The sequence below is a fragment of the Hyla sarda genome, chromosome 1 (assembly GCF_029499605.1).
Source record: "Hyla sarda isolate aHylSar1 chromosome 1, aHylSar1.hap1, whole genome shotgun sequence".
NCBI lineage: Eukaryota > Metazoa > Chordata > Amphibia > Anura > Hylidae > Hyla > Hyla sarda.
In genome coordinates this window covers 319,096,655-319,111,231 of record NC_079189.1, presented here as the reverse complement: position 1 = coordinate 319,111,231, position 14,577 = coordinate 319,096,655, and the positions used below count along the sequence as shown (strand labels likewise).

General features: G+C 45.3%; 1 protein-coding gene across 1 annotated transcript in view; it reads right to left on the bottom strand.

Moving 5' to 3' along the window:
• ECPAS (Ecm29 proteasome adaptor and scaffold) overlaps window positions 1-14,577 on the bottom strand; it is a 121,056-nt gene that overhangs the window by 32,491 nt on the left and 73,988 nt on the right. The window contains exons 24-30 of the mRNA XM_056518777.1: window positions 13,299-13,422; window positions 12,683-12,828; window positions 12,214-12,268; window positions 10,928-11,042; window positions 10,505-10,573; window positions 2,930-3,047; window positions 1,912-2,079 (exon numbers count right to left, since the gene is read on the bottom strand). Coding sequence (XP_056374752.1) covers window positions 1,912-2,079; window positions 2,930-3,047; window positions 10,505-10,573; window positions 10,928-11,042; window positions 12,214-12,268; window positions 12,683-12,828; window positions 13,299-13,422 — 795 coding nt within the window. The remainder of the gene's footprint in view (window positions 1-1,911; window positions 2,080-2,929; window positions 3,048-10,504; window positions 10,574-10,927; window positions 11,043-12,213; window positions 12,269-12,682; window positions 12,829-13,298; window positions 13,423-14,577) is intronic.

Sequence of the window (14,577 nt, the reverse complement as noted above, 5' to 3'; positions counted from 1 at the left end):
TGCTCCTGCCTGGATCTCAGGCACAGAGCAGTCATTCGTCGATCAGACACCGAGGAGGCAGATAAGGGCCCTCCCGGTGTCCTGTAAGCTGTTCGGGACGCCGCGATTTCACCGCGGCGGTCCTGAACAGCCGGACTGAGCAGCCGGGTCACTTTCACTTCAGACGTGGTGGTCAGCTTTGACCACCGCGTCAGTCTGTATTAGCCGCGGGTCCCGGCCGTTATTAGCCGCCGGGCCGGACCCGATATGACGCGGGGACACCGCGTGACCCCGCGGCATATCGCGGGAGCCAGCGGAGGACGTAAATATACCTCCTGCGTCGTTAAGGAGTTAACAGGAATCTGACCGCTTATTCACCTGCACTAAACCCCATACAAAAGGTAATAGTACAGGTGAACATGAGTAAAACAATGTTTTACTCACCCTGACCCGTGGTCCCGTTAGTGAGAGAGTCCACGTTGCTAAAGTGCAAATTAGCTCTTTTTCGCAATGGAGTCAAGAGCCAGAAGAAATAGGGAAGAGGGAATGGAGGCAGGGATACTTGCAATGTCGGCTCCCGCCTCCATTTTGTGAAATCCTTAGATCGATATGTCTTGCAACATGATTAAAGACATCAGCCAAGGCTCTCTACTGGATCAGACACCAACTTGAAAGGGTAGATACCGATATGTGGAACTCGAGAGAAAGTCTTCTTTATGGAGGAAAGTTCATTTCATACTTTTTCCCTAAGTTTCCTGGAAAAAAGTATAAAAATGAACTTTGCTTCATAAAAGCCTTGTTAGACTCCCTATACCAGTTTTATCTCTGCAAGACAGCCAGTATCGCGTCAGCAATGTCCATGGGCTACAAAACAGCCAGTATCTCGTTAGCAGTGTCCAAGGGCTACAAGACAGCCAGTATCTAGTTAGCAATGTCCAATGGCTACAACATGTTTTTAGGCAACAACCTTTCAGGGTACGCCCCCTTACTCATGACGCATGAGTAAGGGGGCGTACCCTGAAACATCACGTCAGACCCGGATAGATTCACAGTAGCGTGTAAGACCTCTGCTAATCTGTGATGCGAATCGTCATAAGATCTTATATGTAACATCTACTGAAACTACAGAAAGAAATAAAAAGAAAATGAACGTCTAATGGTGAGTGCTTTTGCATTTATTACCTTGAACATTGCTAACAAGTATCATAGGAGGAGGTGAAACTCAAACCTGGGCATCACACACAGTGCACACGTAAACTATCTGAAAAGCCAGCCAGTATCCCGTGACCAACAAAAAAACAGTGTAACACATTCTATTATATATTAAAAAAAAAAAAAAAAAAAAAAGAGCAGATCCCATGGTGCGGCCGCTGACTGGCTGAATGAGTAATTCCTTGTCCCGACCCTAAAGACGGGAAGTGTTGTAAAGCAGGATCATATTTCTTAAAACAGCTGAATATAGGTTTGTTTATTGTGTCTTAGCACATGTCCAAACAGAATGACAGGAGACAGGGAAAAAAAATAATACCCATTTAACATGAGTTGTTACTACACAGTATAGAAAAACAGTGGAAAAAAAATCATTTCTTGGCCAATTAGGCTGAGTTTTTTTTTTAAATGACTTTTTTTTTTATTTAGAAAATTTTTAATTAGGCACGATTTGTGCATCCAGGGCACAGATACATCAGAAAACTGTCAAAATGACATGCCAACATATCTGTGCTGGATAGGCATGGGCCCCCATTTAATTTTGTAACCCAAGCATAGTCCGCTGACTATGCTTGGGCTACAGATTCTGACTAGTTTTTTTTGGGTCATTTACTGAGTATTAGAGTTTTGTCTGTGACTGTAATGTGCTGGAAACAACACTTCTTAGACCAAGTACATTCATTTCCAGTTACATATGTGTTTTGGCTCGAATAGTGAACTCACCGTATTCTTGTCCGTGACTAGGGCATCCCAAATACTAGTCATAGCTTGGCGGATCCCAGTGTTGGGGTCAAACTGATAGCGATACAAACGTGGGACAAGCTGTGGCATAAAAGGAGAAAGCTGTTCTCCAGCTTTGGTGGCAATCACATTAAAGCCAAAGGCTGCACCCTGAAATGAAAAGAAAAATAGAAACTGCTAAGCTTTACTTAGAATGAAAAATAGCCCTAATTTATGTAAATGTATCCAGAAAGTACAAGCCTATTCCAGTGGTATTTAAGCAGTAAAAAAAAAAAAAAAAATTCAACTTCAATGGGAGAAGTGAAATCACACAGTGACATATGCACTTTCCAGCAATAAGGGGAGTAAAAGTAAAGGGTTTGATGTTCTGAAGAAATTGTCTATGGAACTCGTTGTTTTGGCTACACTCCAAAAAAGAATGTGCGTTTCCCAGCATCTTTAAAGTGGTATTCCAGCCGTAGACATCTTATCCCCTATCCAAAGGATGTCTGATGGCAGGGGTCCCGCAGACATGAATGGAGGGGGCGTGGTGTGAAGTCATGAAGGGGTGTGGTCGCGACGTCACATCTCAGGAGCAGCGCCCAGCACAGAATGGCGGGGGCAGCACAGAGATCGCGGGGGTCCCAGCGGAAGGACCCCTGCAATCAGACATCTTCTCCTTTGAGTATGGGATAAGACGTATGAAGCCAGAATACCCCTTTAATGTCATGCCTGATCAGTGTATGCATATAAAGCCTTGTTGGAAATACCATACATGCATGATACCTGCCATGTGTGCAACAGCATCTCTCCAAGTCCAGTGTCAGATTGGGCAGAAAACATGCTTCACAACAAATACAGGGGGGACTATTAAGTGGGGAGTAAAATAGTCTTAGACATACAGAAATACTAATGCATGAACGAATAGTGGGACTCCCCTACAAAATCCAAGTGTGATCAGCAGGAAGCTATACAGCTACAAGATGTACAAGATAGAAGTTACAAAAATGTAAGATTTTACCTTCCTTGAGTTCCACATAGCGTGGTGGTTGGCCAAATTCATGAACTTGTAAATGAGGTCTGGTTGACTAAGATCACTGGCCAATGCACACAGCTCCTTGTAGGTAGACAGCCCCTGTCTATGAAAAAAATCATAAAAAAGTAGTCATAAAAGAATACTAGCATATCTACTTCCCTATTACTATTTTCTAACAGTGTTTCTTTTGATTTTACAGTTGATCACCCTGAAAGACATCTGTCCAAGCAATCAACTGAGGACTTTACTGGCCATCAACCAAACATACTGACATTATACGAGAATAAGGTCTAACACTGGGACTGATTTTGCTATAATGTGTCCATTTGGCTGTAAGCTTGATCAATGACAGGAACATATATGAAGGCATTCTATGTACCAACCCTAAAGAATATACTGCCACTATATAAATAAGGGAACATTCATTAATACTATGTAAATTGTACACAAACAATACAGCATTAGGCAAGACTAAATACTTTCTTAAAGACAATTCATGATATTTTGCTTTATTAAGCTATATTTAAAATGTATGTTCTCCTTTAAACACCATAATATAGCTTTTATATACACACATGTAATACACAGTGCACATTTTTATTATTCCTGTATTGTAGCTCACAAAGGCATTCAACAATTTCCAGTTGCAACCAGCAGACATCTTGTTGTTGGTCATACCCTGACAATTTACAGAAGCTCATTCGGTATTATACAGTGTAAGTGTTTGGTTTCTCTATCAGATTACTAAAAAAGTGGATGGTTGCAAAGACAACACTTCCAGGCACAGGCATTAATCCAGCTAAGGCAAATAATAAAGGAAAAAGAGGAGATAGTACTTACCCAGTAGTGGCTCAAGCCAATTCAGGTTTAGATTTTATTTTATTTAAAATAAAGCCTGAATTTGATTGATCATCTTTTTCCTTCAATATTTGCCTTTGAAGTACGTTGTAGCTACTTTTATGATGGTTTGAGCACTGTCATAGAAGTATCTTTGGATGAGCATACTATAAGTGGAGGAACAGTGCCTGGATTTGCACCTGTCTAAGTAGAGGAAGATTTCTGGTCTGCAGAATTAGGAAAACCGCTCCTTTGTACAATACAAGCTTTAACTGAGTATTTTCTCTTAAAAAGTCATCTTCCTTTTTGTCCAGCGTACCTTTAGTAAAACTAGATTTATTACATCGAACTATAGAGTGAGCACACACTCTATGGTCTGTGATATTCATAAACTGCTAGTCTGGACTGTCCACTTGCCAGTGATTTCTGGCAGGTGGGCATAGACAGAAAGCAGTCACTCATATACACAAAATTGACAAATCCCAGGTCGTCATGGTGACTTAGAATTTAATAGTGGTGCCTAGGTTTTTGTCAGCCCTTTTTAATAGGGGTTGTCCATCTTTAACAGCAAAAGCCAATCAAAGACCTCCATGGTCACTCTCCATACGAGGTTGCTGATTGGCTGCGGTGGTCACGTGACATCCACTGCTCATGTAACACCAGAGCGAGCACCGACTGGTAGCAGAACAGAGGGGTGGGGGGAATCAGCATGGGAACGGAGGCAGAGGTATGATAACACATGAGGAGACACTAATGACTGACACATGAGGTGACCCCAATGACTGACACATGAGGGGAGATGAGGGGAAAAAGGAGATTTTTATGCTTACTGTAAAATCTCTTTCTCGAAGGATCCATTGGGGGACACAGACCGTGGGTATATGCTGCTGTCTCTAGGAGGCTGACACTATGGCAACAAGAAAGTCGGCTCCTCCCAGCAGGGTATACCCGCCCACAGGTACCTGAGGTAATCAGTTTTAGTCCCAGAGCAATAGGAGAAGACCGACAGGTCAAGAGAAAACCACAAACTGTCTGAGCAACCAGAAGAAAAAGTAACTGAACACACCCTCGGACAGATAATTGAATTAGGAACACCAGAAAAAGGGTGGGAGCTGTGTCCCCGAATGGATCCTTCGAGAAAGATTTTACGGTAAGCATAAAAATCTCTTTTTCTGTATCGGCTCCATTGGGGGACACAGACCGTGGGACGTACCAAAGCCGTCCCTTGGGTGGGTAAGGAAATCAGTCAGGTGGCCAGCTGGATCACCGCCACCTGCAACGCCTTACGACCCAGAGGAGCATCAGCTGATGCAAAGGTATGAATCTGGTAGGACCTTGCGAAAGTGTGCAAAGACGACCACGTGCACACGTTACAGAAGAGAGCCCAGGATGCCCCGAAAAACGGGTGTAATGAGCCAAAACCCTGAAGGGTGGGATCTTCCTCTTGCAGCGGAAAGCTTCCAAAATAGCAGACTGGATCCACTGAAAAATGGTGGCTATAGAAGCAGGTTGTCCTGAACGACGACCTTACGGAAAAACAGAGTCACACTGCCGAAAGGAAAAGGTGACAGAGATAAGTCCGAACAGCCCTCACCACAACAAGCTTGTGGGGCAAACGCTCCCTGGCACGAGAAGGGACCGGACAAAAAAGGACGGCAGGAAGATGTCCTCATTGAGATGAAAAAGTCGAAACCATCTCAAGAAGAAGGACGGACCTGGACGGAAAACAACTTTTCCTGGTAAACAACTAGGAGGTAGGAGAGAGCTGCCAGCTCTGACCCCCTCCTAACCAATGAAGAGCAATAAGGAACGCCACCTTCCAGGGAAGGAGGCGAAGGGGGAATGTCCCAGAGAGGTTCAAAAGGAGCGCCTAAGACCAAGTGTAAGTCCCAAGGGGAAGAAGGGGACCGATAAGTAGGGGCAGCGTGAGCCACTCCCTGAAACAGGTCTGGACATGAAAATTGAACGCCAGAGGGCATTGAAAAAGAATGGAAAGGGCTGAACTTTGACCCTTAAGGGAGCAGAGAGCCAACCCTTGGGGAAGCCCAACTGCAAAAAGGGAAAAGGGTCGGGAAAGGAAAACCACGAGCTGAGGAAAAAAAAAAAAGGCTGAGGCTCACACCAACGAAAATAAGACCACCAGGAATGGTGGTAAATCTTTGCAGAGGAAGGCTTGAGAGCCCTAGCATGGTGCGAACCACTTGGGAAGAGAAACCGCGGGTCCTCAGAACCGCGGTCTCAACCGCCACAAGCAGAGACGGTAAATTGTGAGATAGGGGGTCTGGAAGAGAGGGAAGGGCAGCGGTAAGTCGTTCAGGGGCCTGACCGCAACGACGTACCACGCCCACCGGGGTGAGTCTGGACCACGAGAATGGCGGGAACGCCCTCTGCTGTGAGTTTCCTCAGGACCTTGGGAATGAGAGGAAGGGGAGGAAACATATAAGGTAGGGCAAAGCCCAACCAAGGAACAGATAAGGTAGGGCAAAGCCTGACCAAGAGAGAGGAACGCTTCGGCTGTGGCAAGACGCGCAGAGGTCCAAGCCTGGAGCGCCCCAGAGGTTGCGGGTCACTGCAGACTCCTCCGAATGTAGGGACCACTTGCCCTGGTCGGCTGAGGACAGGCTGAGAAAGACCACTTCCCAGTTGAGTATGCCCGGAATGAAAATCGCTGTGATGGCCGGAAACCTGAGTTCCGCCCAAAAGGGAATTTCCCAAAGAAGCAAGCAAAGATAGAAATGCCTTAGTCCCAGCATGTTGATGGGAAGAAGGGGTTCTCAAGGGACCAAGGCCCTAGATCGGACAGTCCTTGAAAACACTGCCCCAGCCCGACAGACTGGCAGGAAGGGGTAGGAAGGAGCGCCCCTGAAGAAGCAGGGGAAAACAAAACCACCATAGAAGGGACCGACAAGACTGTCGAAATCAAACGATCTTGCGGTCGAGAGACCATGGAGACCTGTCCCACCGGAAGAGAATCACCAGTTGAAGAGGTCGGTGATGAAACTGGGGGAATGGCATGGCCTCCACGGCTGCCATCAACCGATCCAGGACATCCATGCAAAAGCGGATGGAAACTGGAGCAGAGTGCCGAAGTCATAGGACTCCCGAAAAGAGAGTCAGCCGATTGACCGGCAGAGTCGAAAGCGGGCAAAGGCCGTGTCAAACTGGAGCCCCAGGAGAGAGGTTGGACTTGTCCTGATTGACCATCCAACCGAAGAGAGACAAGGTACGGAGGTCGACTAAGACTCTCCAGATTCTGGGCCCTGGTTGAAGCTCTGATCAGGAGGTCGTCCAAGTAAGGAATCCCTGAAACAACTCTTGTCCATAAAAAGGGATATCACAGGCGCCAGGACCTTGGTAAGGCCCGCAGGGAAGTGGCCAGACCGAAGTGAAGAGCCACAATAGAAAAGACCGTCCGGAACTACAAGGCGGAGGTACCGCTGACGACCAGGAAATATTGGGATGTGGAGGCAGGCGTTCTTGATTTCCACCAAGGAAGAAAAAAACTCCCCTTGACCCATGGACGCCAGCACCGAACGGAGAGACTCCATTCAGAATGGGAAAGCAGAAGATGCTGGGTGAGATGATTGAGAACCAAGATTGGGCGAACAGAAACGCCTTACTTGGGGATCACAAAGAGGTTGGAATAAAAACCTTGAAAAACATTCCCTTGAAGGAACAAGGACAATAACCCCCTGGACGAAAGAGAACTGGAGCGTGCCGAACTGCCTTCGCTTGAGAGGGGGACATATGGAAGGGAGGCATATTCGACCCTGCATCCGTTGACTACCACATCCCTGACCCAGGAATCCTGAACGTGCGTGGTCCAGGCATCCTGGAAGGGTAACAGGCGACCCACCAACCGAGAAAAGTCGGCGGGTGGGGGGGCGACCCTTCAGGCCGAGGTAGGCCTACGGGTGCCTGATGGGGCCGCAAAACGGCCGTAACGGTTAGCAGACCTCCGGGAGAGACGGGTCAGGAAAGAAGGAGCCCTCTTATCGTAAAGGCGCCTGGCTGGACCCTTGTTGGTACCAAGGGTACGCAAGACCGGAAGGAGGAGGACTTCCGATAGAAAGTGGTTCTGCGAGCCTTATCCAGAGGCAATAAGGAGCTCTTTACGCCCATTGCCTCACTTCTTGAAGGCGGTGACCGCTTACCAGGCTTTAAGCACATGGATCGATGAAGGGCTACCAGGTAACCTGTGGCAAAAGCAGCACAGCGGCCGCGCATGGAAGCAGAACACAGAAAATCTCCAGCTAAGGAGAATTGGAGAGCTAATGAGGAACTTGCTGTCCCAAAAGCAAATTGAGCCAAAGTCTCCACTGTCTTGTCCGCTGGATCCTTAAAGGCAGCCGCACCAGCCAACGGCAGGGTAGTCGCCTTAGAGGGCGGGAGACCTGTGGATCCACAGTTGAGAGGAGGACCACAGAGCAATGAGGTCTTTGGTGAAGGAATACCACGCTTGAACCTTCTTGTCAGGGTGCCACAGGTGGATTCCAGCAGGGCATCATATTCAAATTCAGCGTGAGAGCTGAAAATCATGGGTGCCGGACGGGCACAAAAAAAGCAGACTTCTGGAGCCACGTCCGAAGTTCCTGGGTCCTTTAGATGGGAGGGGTCTCTTATGGCCAAAACCAATGAGTACACCACATCAGGCATATCCGTGCGGTCCTCAGAGTCGGAGGCCGAATCAGAAACCTCATCCACAAGTTCTCCAGGAGAATGGAAACGAGGTGAAGCAGCCCTGAAAGGGGTCGGGCACGATGAAAGGGGACTGTTGGAGCCACGTCCGACGTTCCTGGGTCCTCTAGAAGGAAGGTGTCTCTTATGGCTGAAAACAATGAGTGCACCATGAACAACATATCTGTGCGGTCCTCAGAGTCAGAGGCCGATCGGAAACTTCATCCACAAGTTCTCCAGGAAAAAGAGAACGTGTGAGGCGGTACTTGCTACCAGTGGGAGCAACGGGGCGATGTCTGAGAGGGGCGCGCCCATGCCTGCCCAAAGACTCGGGGGATGAGTGAGATGAAACACCCCTATGACGCTGCGAGAACGTCAGTATAGGGGAAAAAACGGGACCCTCCGGAGGGCCGGTGTAGGGAGGCAGACACCACATATCGGGAGACCTGAGCCAAGTCGGATATAGACTGGGAGAGGGAAGGAACCTAGGCTGGAGGGGCGTTTTTTTTCTTTTTTTTATTGAACCCACTGGATCTGGAAGAGTAACCAGGGTAGAAATAGTTGGGGGGGGGGCTGGGGGAGCAGTGGTGTAGGTCGAACAAGTGGCTCAGCAGAACCGGACATTTGTCAAGTTACAACCTTGTTCCCTAAGGCAGCTGTGATCCATGAGAACGGTGGCTGAGATGAGAAAACCTCTGAACCAATAGCCAGAGGGGGCTGTGCTAAATCCAAGGGCACTGTGATTGGCCCTGCAACAAAAAAACCCTATACGCGCGCACAGCGTAGATTGGGGCTTAGTTCGCGCCCTTATGCAGGCTTCGGCGGCTCTGGAAAGTAAAATACAGCCCGGGACCTACTGTTGGCAGCCGCGGTCCTGAAAAGACGCCCGCTCCCGGCCCCGAGCGCATAAGCGGGCGGGACTTGCTGCCGAGATGAAGTAAAGCCCCGACCTTAATGGCGCCTGCTCCCAGCCCTGAGCACATATGCGAGGAAGGGGAGGGAGCGGGCGAGGCTTACTGTCGGCAGTCGCGCTGCCAAAGTGAAAGTAAGAACGGGCGTCTAGTGCCCGCAATGAAGAAGCGCCGCGGCTGTCTTCAGCAGTCGCGTTACAGTCAAACACCATACACACAAGTCCAGTGAAACATCAGACACACTGCTCAGCCCCAGATATAATACAAAATTCCCCCGTAAAGGCAAGGAGGGAATCCCTCCTGGCCAGCCCCAACAGCCCACATATAGCAGAGTGGGCCAGAAACTAGGGATCTCCAGAGGTTGAAAGTCCGCTCCTGTGAGGGGGAAAAAAAGGGGAAAAAAAATACTCACCTCAGTCAGAAGAACTTACCTCATGAAGTCTTCCTATGAAGTCTTCAGTCAGCATTTTCACCTGCGGCAAGCCAAGCTCATAGCGAGGCAAACAGGGAGGTAGGGGGACCCGGACGCATGAGGTACAACTCCAAGCGCTGACATCCAAGATGCCTGCCACCTCTCGCAATGGGGAAACAGTGAACATTGCGTTCCTGAGTCCCCACCTGAAAACAGAAAGAAAAAGGAATAAAGAACTAACACATTCCCTAAACCTAATAAAATAAAAAATATGAGACCTGGTCTGGAGAAAACCAGACCATGTCCACCTCCTTAAGACACTAAGCAAAAACTGATTACCTCAGGTGCCTGTGGGCGGGTATACCCTGCTGGGAGGAGCCGACTTTCTTGTTGCCATAGTGTCAGCCTCCTAGAGACAGCAGCATATACCCACGGTCTGTGTCCCCCAACGGAGCCGATAGAGAGAAACTAATGATTGTGACGCAGAGAGATAAGGGTACAATGTTGACTGACAGAGCGAGATGAGGGGACACTGATTGACACATAAGGGAAGATGAGGGGGACACCAATGATCGCGACGCAGAGATGAGGGGACACTAATTACCGATCATATGACATAACGTTGTGTGGCATGCGGCATTCTGGCTCCTAACTCTTTTTGCTTGCTCCTAGATTTATAACAAGTTTGTCCAGCCCTGATTTACACTACATAATGAAGCTTACCCATCTGGAGCTTTGCCAATGGATGAGCCTTGAAAAACCTCAGTGTCTCCAGAAACATCATGCTTTACCCTGGAATAAAGCAGGAGAGTATTAGGTTAATTAAATAGCCACAAGAACGAATGAAAATATGTCCATAATGGGTAGAATAATTTTACTTTTTATAGTAAACCCTATGAAATCATTATAAGGCCGTGAAATGTGATTTCAGAATAAAAAATAAATAAAAATTAAAAAAAATCTGCAACCAAGTACAATGCAAGATTTTCCAATATGCAAAACACTGCATAAACATTCTCTAAATCCAAACACTCTTAGCAGTATAAAAATATACATGGAACAGCAACAGATAATGCCAGTTATTTGAAATTGCTGATATTGCTACATTGATATGACACACACTCAGAACACAAGGAGTCACAGTACCTTTTCCCAGTCATGAGTGTGTCCACAAGTACGGACACCAGCTCCTGTTGGTCTTGTTCACTGCCCAGTTCATATACCAACCCAAGACCTTTCGATGCAACATCCTGGCTAAGTTCTGCAACAGATTTTGTGCAATTATCAACAGACTCAAAGGAGTTAGGCTGATACATGGACTGAGACATTAACTGCACAAGCATATGTAAAAGTTCCTACATTTCCACTTCCCAAAACACGCCAAGTTAAAGTTAGGTTCTTAAAGTGTACCTGTGGTTAACTAAAACTTTATATATTTAGGTAGATAATACCATTATATGTAGATGTGTAATATACATTGGTTAAAAAAAAGTGTTTATTTTTGTTCCTGCAGTCTTTGTGAGGAGCCCAAATACAGTAAATGTGGGTGAACAAGCAGGGCTCTGCACTGAGGCTCTAAGACACCCCCCCGGCTCACACATCAGGATAAGTGACAAGCCAGGAGTCTGCACAGAGCCCTGCTTGTCTTGCCCTAACTTTGTATATTTAGACTACTCATACAGACACACAGGCAATAGCTGCAGGGACAGCATTTTTTTCACCGAAAAATATTTTTACCAATGTATATTACAAACACTTACATATAATAGTATTATCTACATTATATCAAAAGTGTTAGTTAACAACAAATAAATATTCATTTATTACATCTATATTCAAATTATGATAATTTCCGGATGTAGCCCTAAAGCCTGAGGCAGCACTAAGTGGTTCACATCTTGCAGTGTGGTAAAACTCAAAGCAGTTCTGTCATAAAGACCTTATGTGGATTGCAAATCATCAAATAATATAATGGGGGGGGGGGGGAGATGTATAAAAACCTGCGCAGAGAAAAAGTTGGCCAGTTGCCCAAAGCAACCAGATTGCTTCTCAATTTTTTTTTTTTTTTTTTTTTAAAGGCCTCTGAAAATAACAGAAGCATTTTTCTAAATTAAGGAAGTGATCGTCTTGGTTGCTATGGGAAACTGATCCACTTTAACACTGCGCAGGTTTTTGATAAATCTCCCCTAGCATCTGCACCCTACCAGCCATGGACAGAAGAAAGTATGTATGTGGAGAAGCTGCTGTGTATTGCGGTTCTGAGGTGATGAAACATGTCAATGTCAGATCTGTAGTGGGTAACATTTTAAATGTTCCTATGAAATAGTGTTTAGCCTATGAAAAAAAGAATAATACATGTATAGCTTTACGATAGAAAAAGTCTTTATACAATTCAACCATTGCAAGAGGCAATTCAAGACACGGGTACATACCATCATTGTCAGACAGGGTAGATATAAAGGCACTTTGGATTTCTTTAAGTTTTGACTACAAAAGAGAAAGAGGGACAAAGTCAGTATCACAAACATTTCATATGAGCACCTTTATGTCAAGCTATGGGTGGTACTAGAAGGTAACTACACCGACAAGATAGCTGTCAGTTAAATAAGCTCTCGATCACTCTATAAACATATAAGTTCAGCTGAGCCTTCATGTATTCAGCAAGGAGAGAGTGGACAGTAAGCAAGTGCCAGACTCCCTTGGTGGCGGCTTAAGAACATTTTTAACATGCCTGATCCTTTTCTACCCCAACATGGATGCAGAAGGCCACCTACACATGTCTAGTGTCTATGGGGGTCCTATGACACGGGTAGTCATACTGAAAAGAGTAATGAACTAGGTGGTTTATTTGCAGGATAATGTGACACTAACTGCAAGTAAATAGGAGACAAATATGTTCACCTTTATTTCCTGGTGATTGTTCAGTTTTTTCACAATTGATAGCAGCCATATACAGGATGCCTGTCTGACATGTGGATTTACACTGACAATATGCTTGTTGAGAATCTGGTCCAAAACCCATGTAACAACATCATTCTCTTTCACAGCTAGAATAATAAAGAAAGACAACATTAAAGTTATACAGAGTGTTTTATATAGAGGTTCATACACAACAAATATTCACTTACAAGCATGAGAAAATTTGTATAAAAAAAAAGTATGTGACAAAAAAACTAAACCCCTAACAAACTGTTAAAAATTTAAAAGGGGTTAATAAAAAGGGACATTCTGGGAGTAAAAAAACAAAAAAAGACAAAAACACACAGTCTCCCACAAATGTATGACTTATGCTGGACCAGGAGCTGTGGGACAGGCAGGACCTGCCTGCTAAACCAATCACTGGCCGCAGTGGTGTTCCATCTAAGCCAGCGAACAGGTTTTGCTGAGAAACCTAGTCTTGGAAATAGGACTCAGGAATAGGAATAGATGGAGACCAGAAGAGTACAGCAAGTAGCTGGACCAGCAACAAAGATATTTAAATCCCAGAGAGCCCCTTTGATACAGCAGGTTACCTTACCTGCCCTTGGTTGATAATCTTCCTCAGAAACAATCCATACATCCCTGGCTGCCGTGGACTTTGTTCCAACAGCTGCATTTGTGATCGCCTCTCCTACAGTGAACTGAAGCTCAATTTGTTTTGCCTAGAAAGAAAGCCAAAAAGTGGATTTTGTCAGTTATCACTGTAAAATCTCTCAGACAGGAGTCCCTTCCTGAAAATGTGGAAACCTTTGCGTAGGGAGAGCAACTTATCTCGGTAAAAAAAGAGGACCTTTGCTGAAGCATGCTCAGTTGAGCGGGACAGAGAGAAGATTTTGGAAGGTAGATAAGCCAAACAAAGTGGGAAAGAGTATCTAGAACAATGTTGAGGCTGGCCAGATTCTCCTGCTTGGACATGCCATTACCAAGATGTCATCCAGGTACAGGAAAACTTATATAGGCCTGAAGTGATTAATCAATATTCATTATAAAATTAGTGAAAATTGTTGTCAATTATGGATTTTTTGGGGCCGATAAGCTTATAAATTTGCCCGATTCTGCAGAGGCCCTTCTGCACACTTTCCTATAGCAAAACATACCTCTAGCGCCAGAAGTAGCTGAAGTACTGGCCCCAGAGGAGCAGGCCATTCTCGATTGTGATACAAATATGTGGAGACTCTGGACTTATTGCACAATATTGATGTCATGTAGAAGTAGATAGTGTATATTATGCAATAAATCAATTAACTTTGTATAAGGGAACTCCTAAATATTCAACCTGTTTTTTTATTTTTATTTTTTTAAACATTAAGGCTGCTTTCACACTATAAAAATTCATCCGTTACAAACGACCGTTAGAAAAGCCCTGGTAAACGTCCGTTAAACAATCCCATTAAAGTCTATGGGATTTTTTGATTATCCTTTATGATCCGTTATAGTCTGTCATGAATAACGGCCGTTAGTTGTGACGGAAGAAATAACGGCACATGCACTCATTTTTCTTCCGTCACAAGAAACGGGTAAATTAACGGCCGTTATTTTTAACATTTTTTATTATTATTTTTTTTTTATTTCAAATTACAAAATTACAATAATGCATTTCAAAAATCGCTTTTCACAATATAAACAATCCCACCCACACCCCTGTCCCCCAACCCACTACCAGCTAGGATGCCTCATCCCATTTCTTCCACTCATTTTCAACTTTTTGACCTATCTTTTTTCCCTGATAATAAATAGCTTCAAATCTTCTCATTTGTTGAACTTCCCTACATGGGCCCTGGGGAGCAAACCATCTCCTAAGAATAATTATTCTAGCT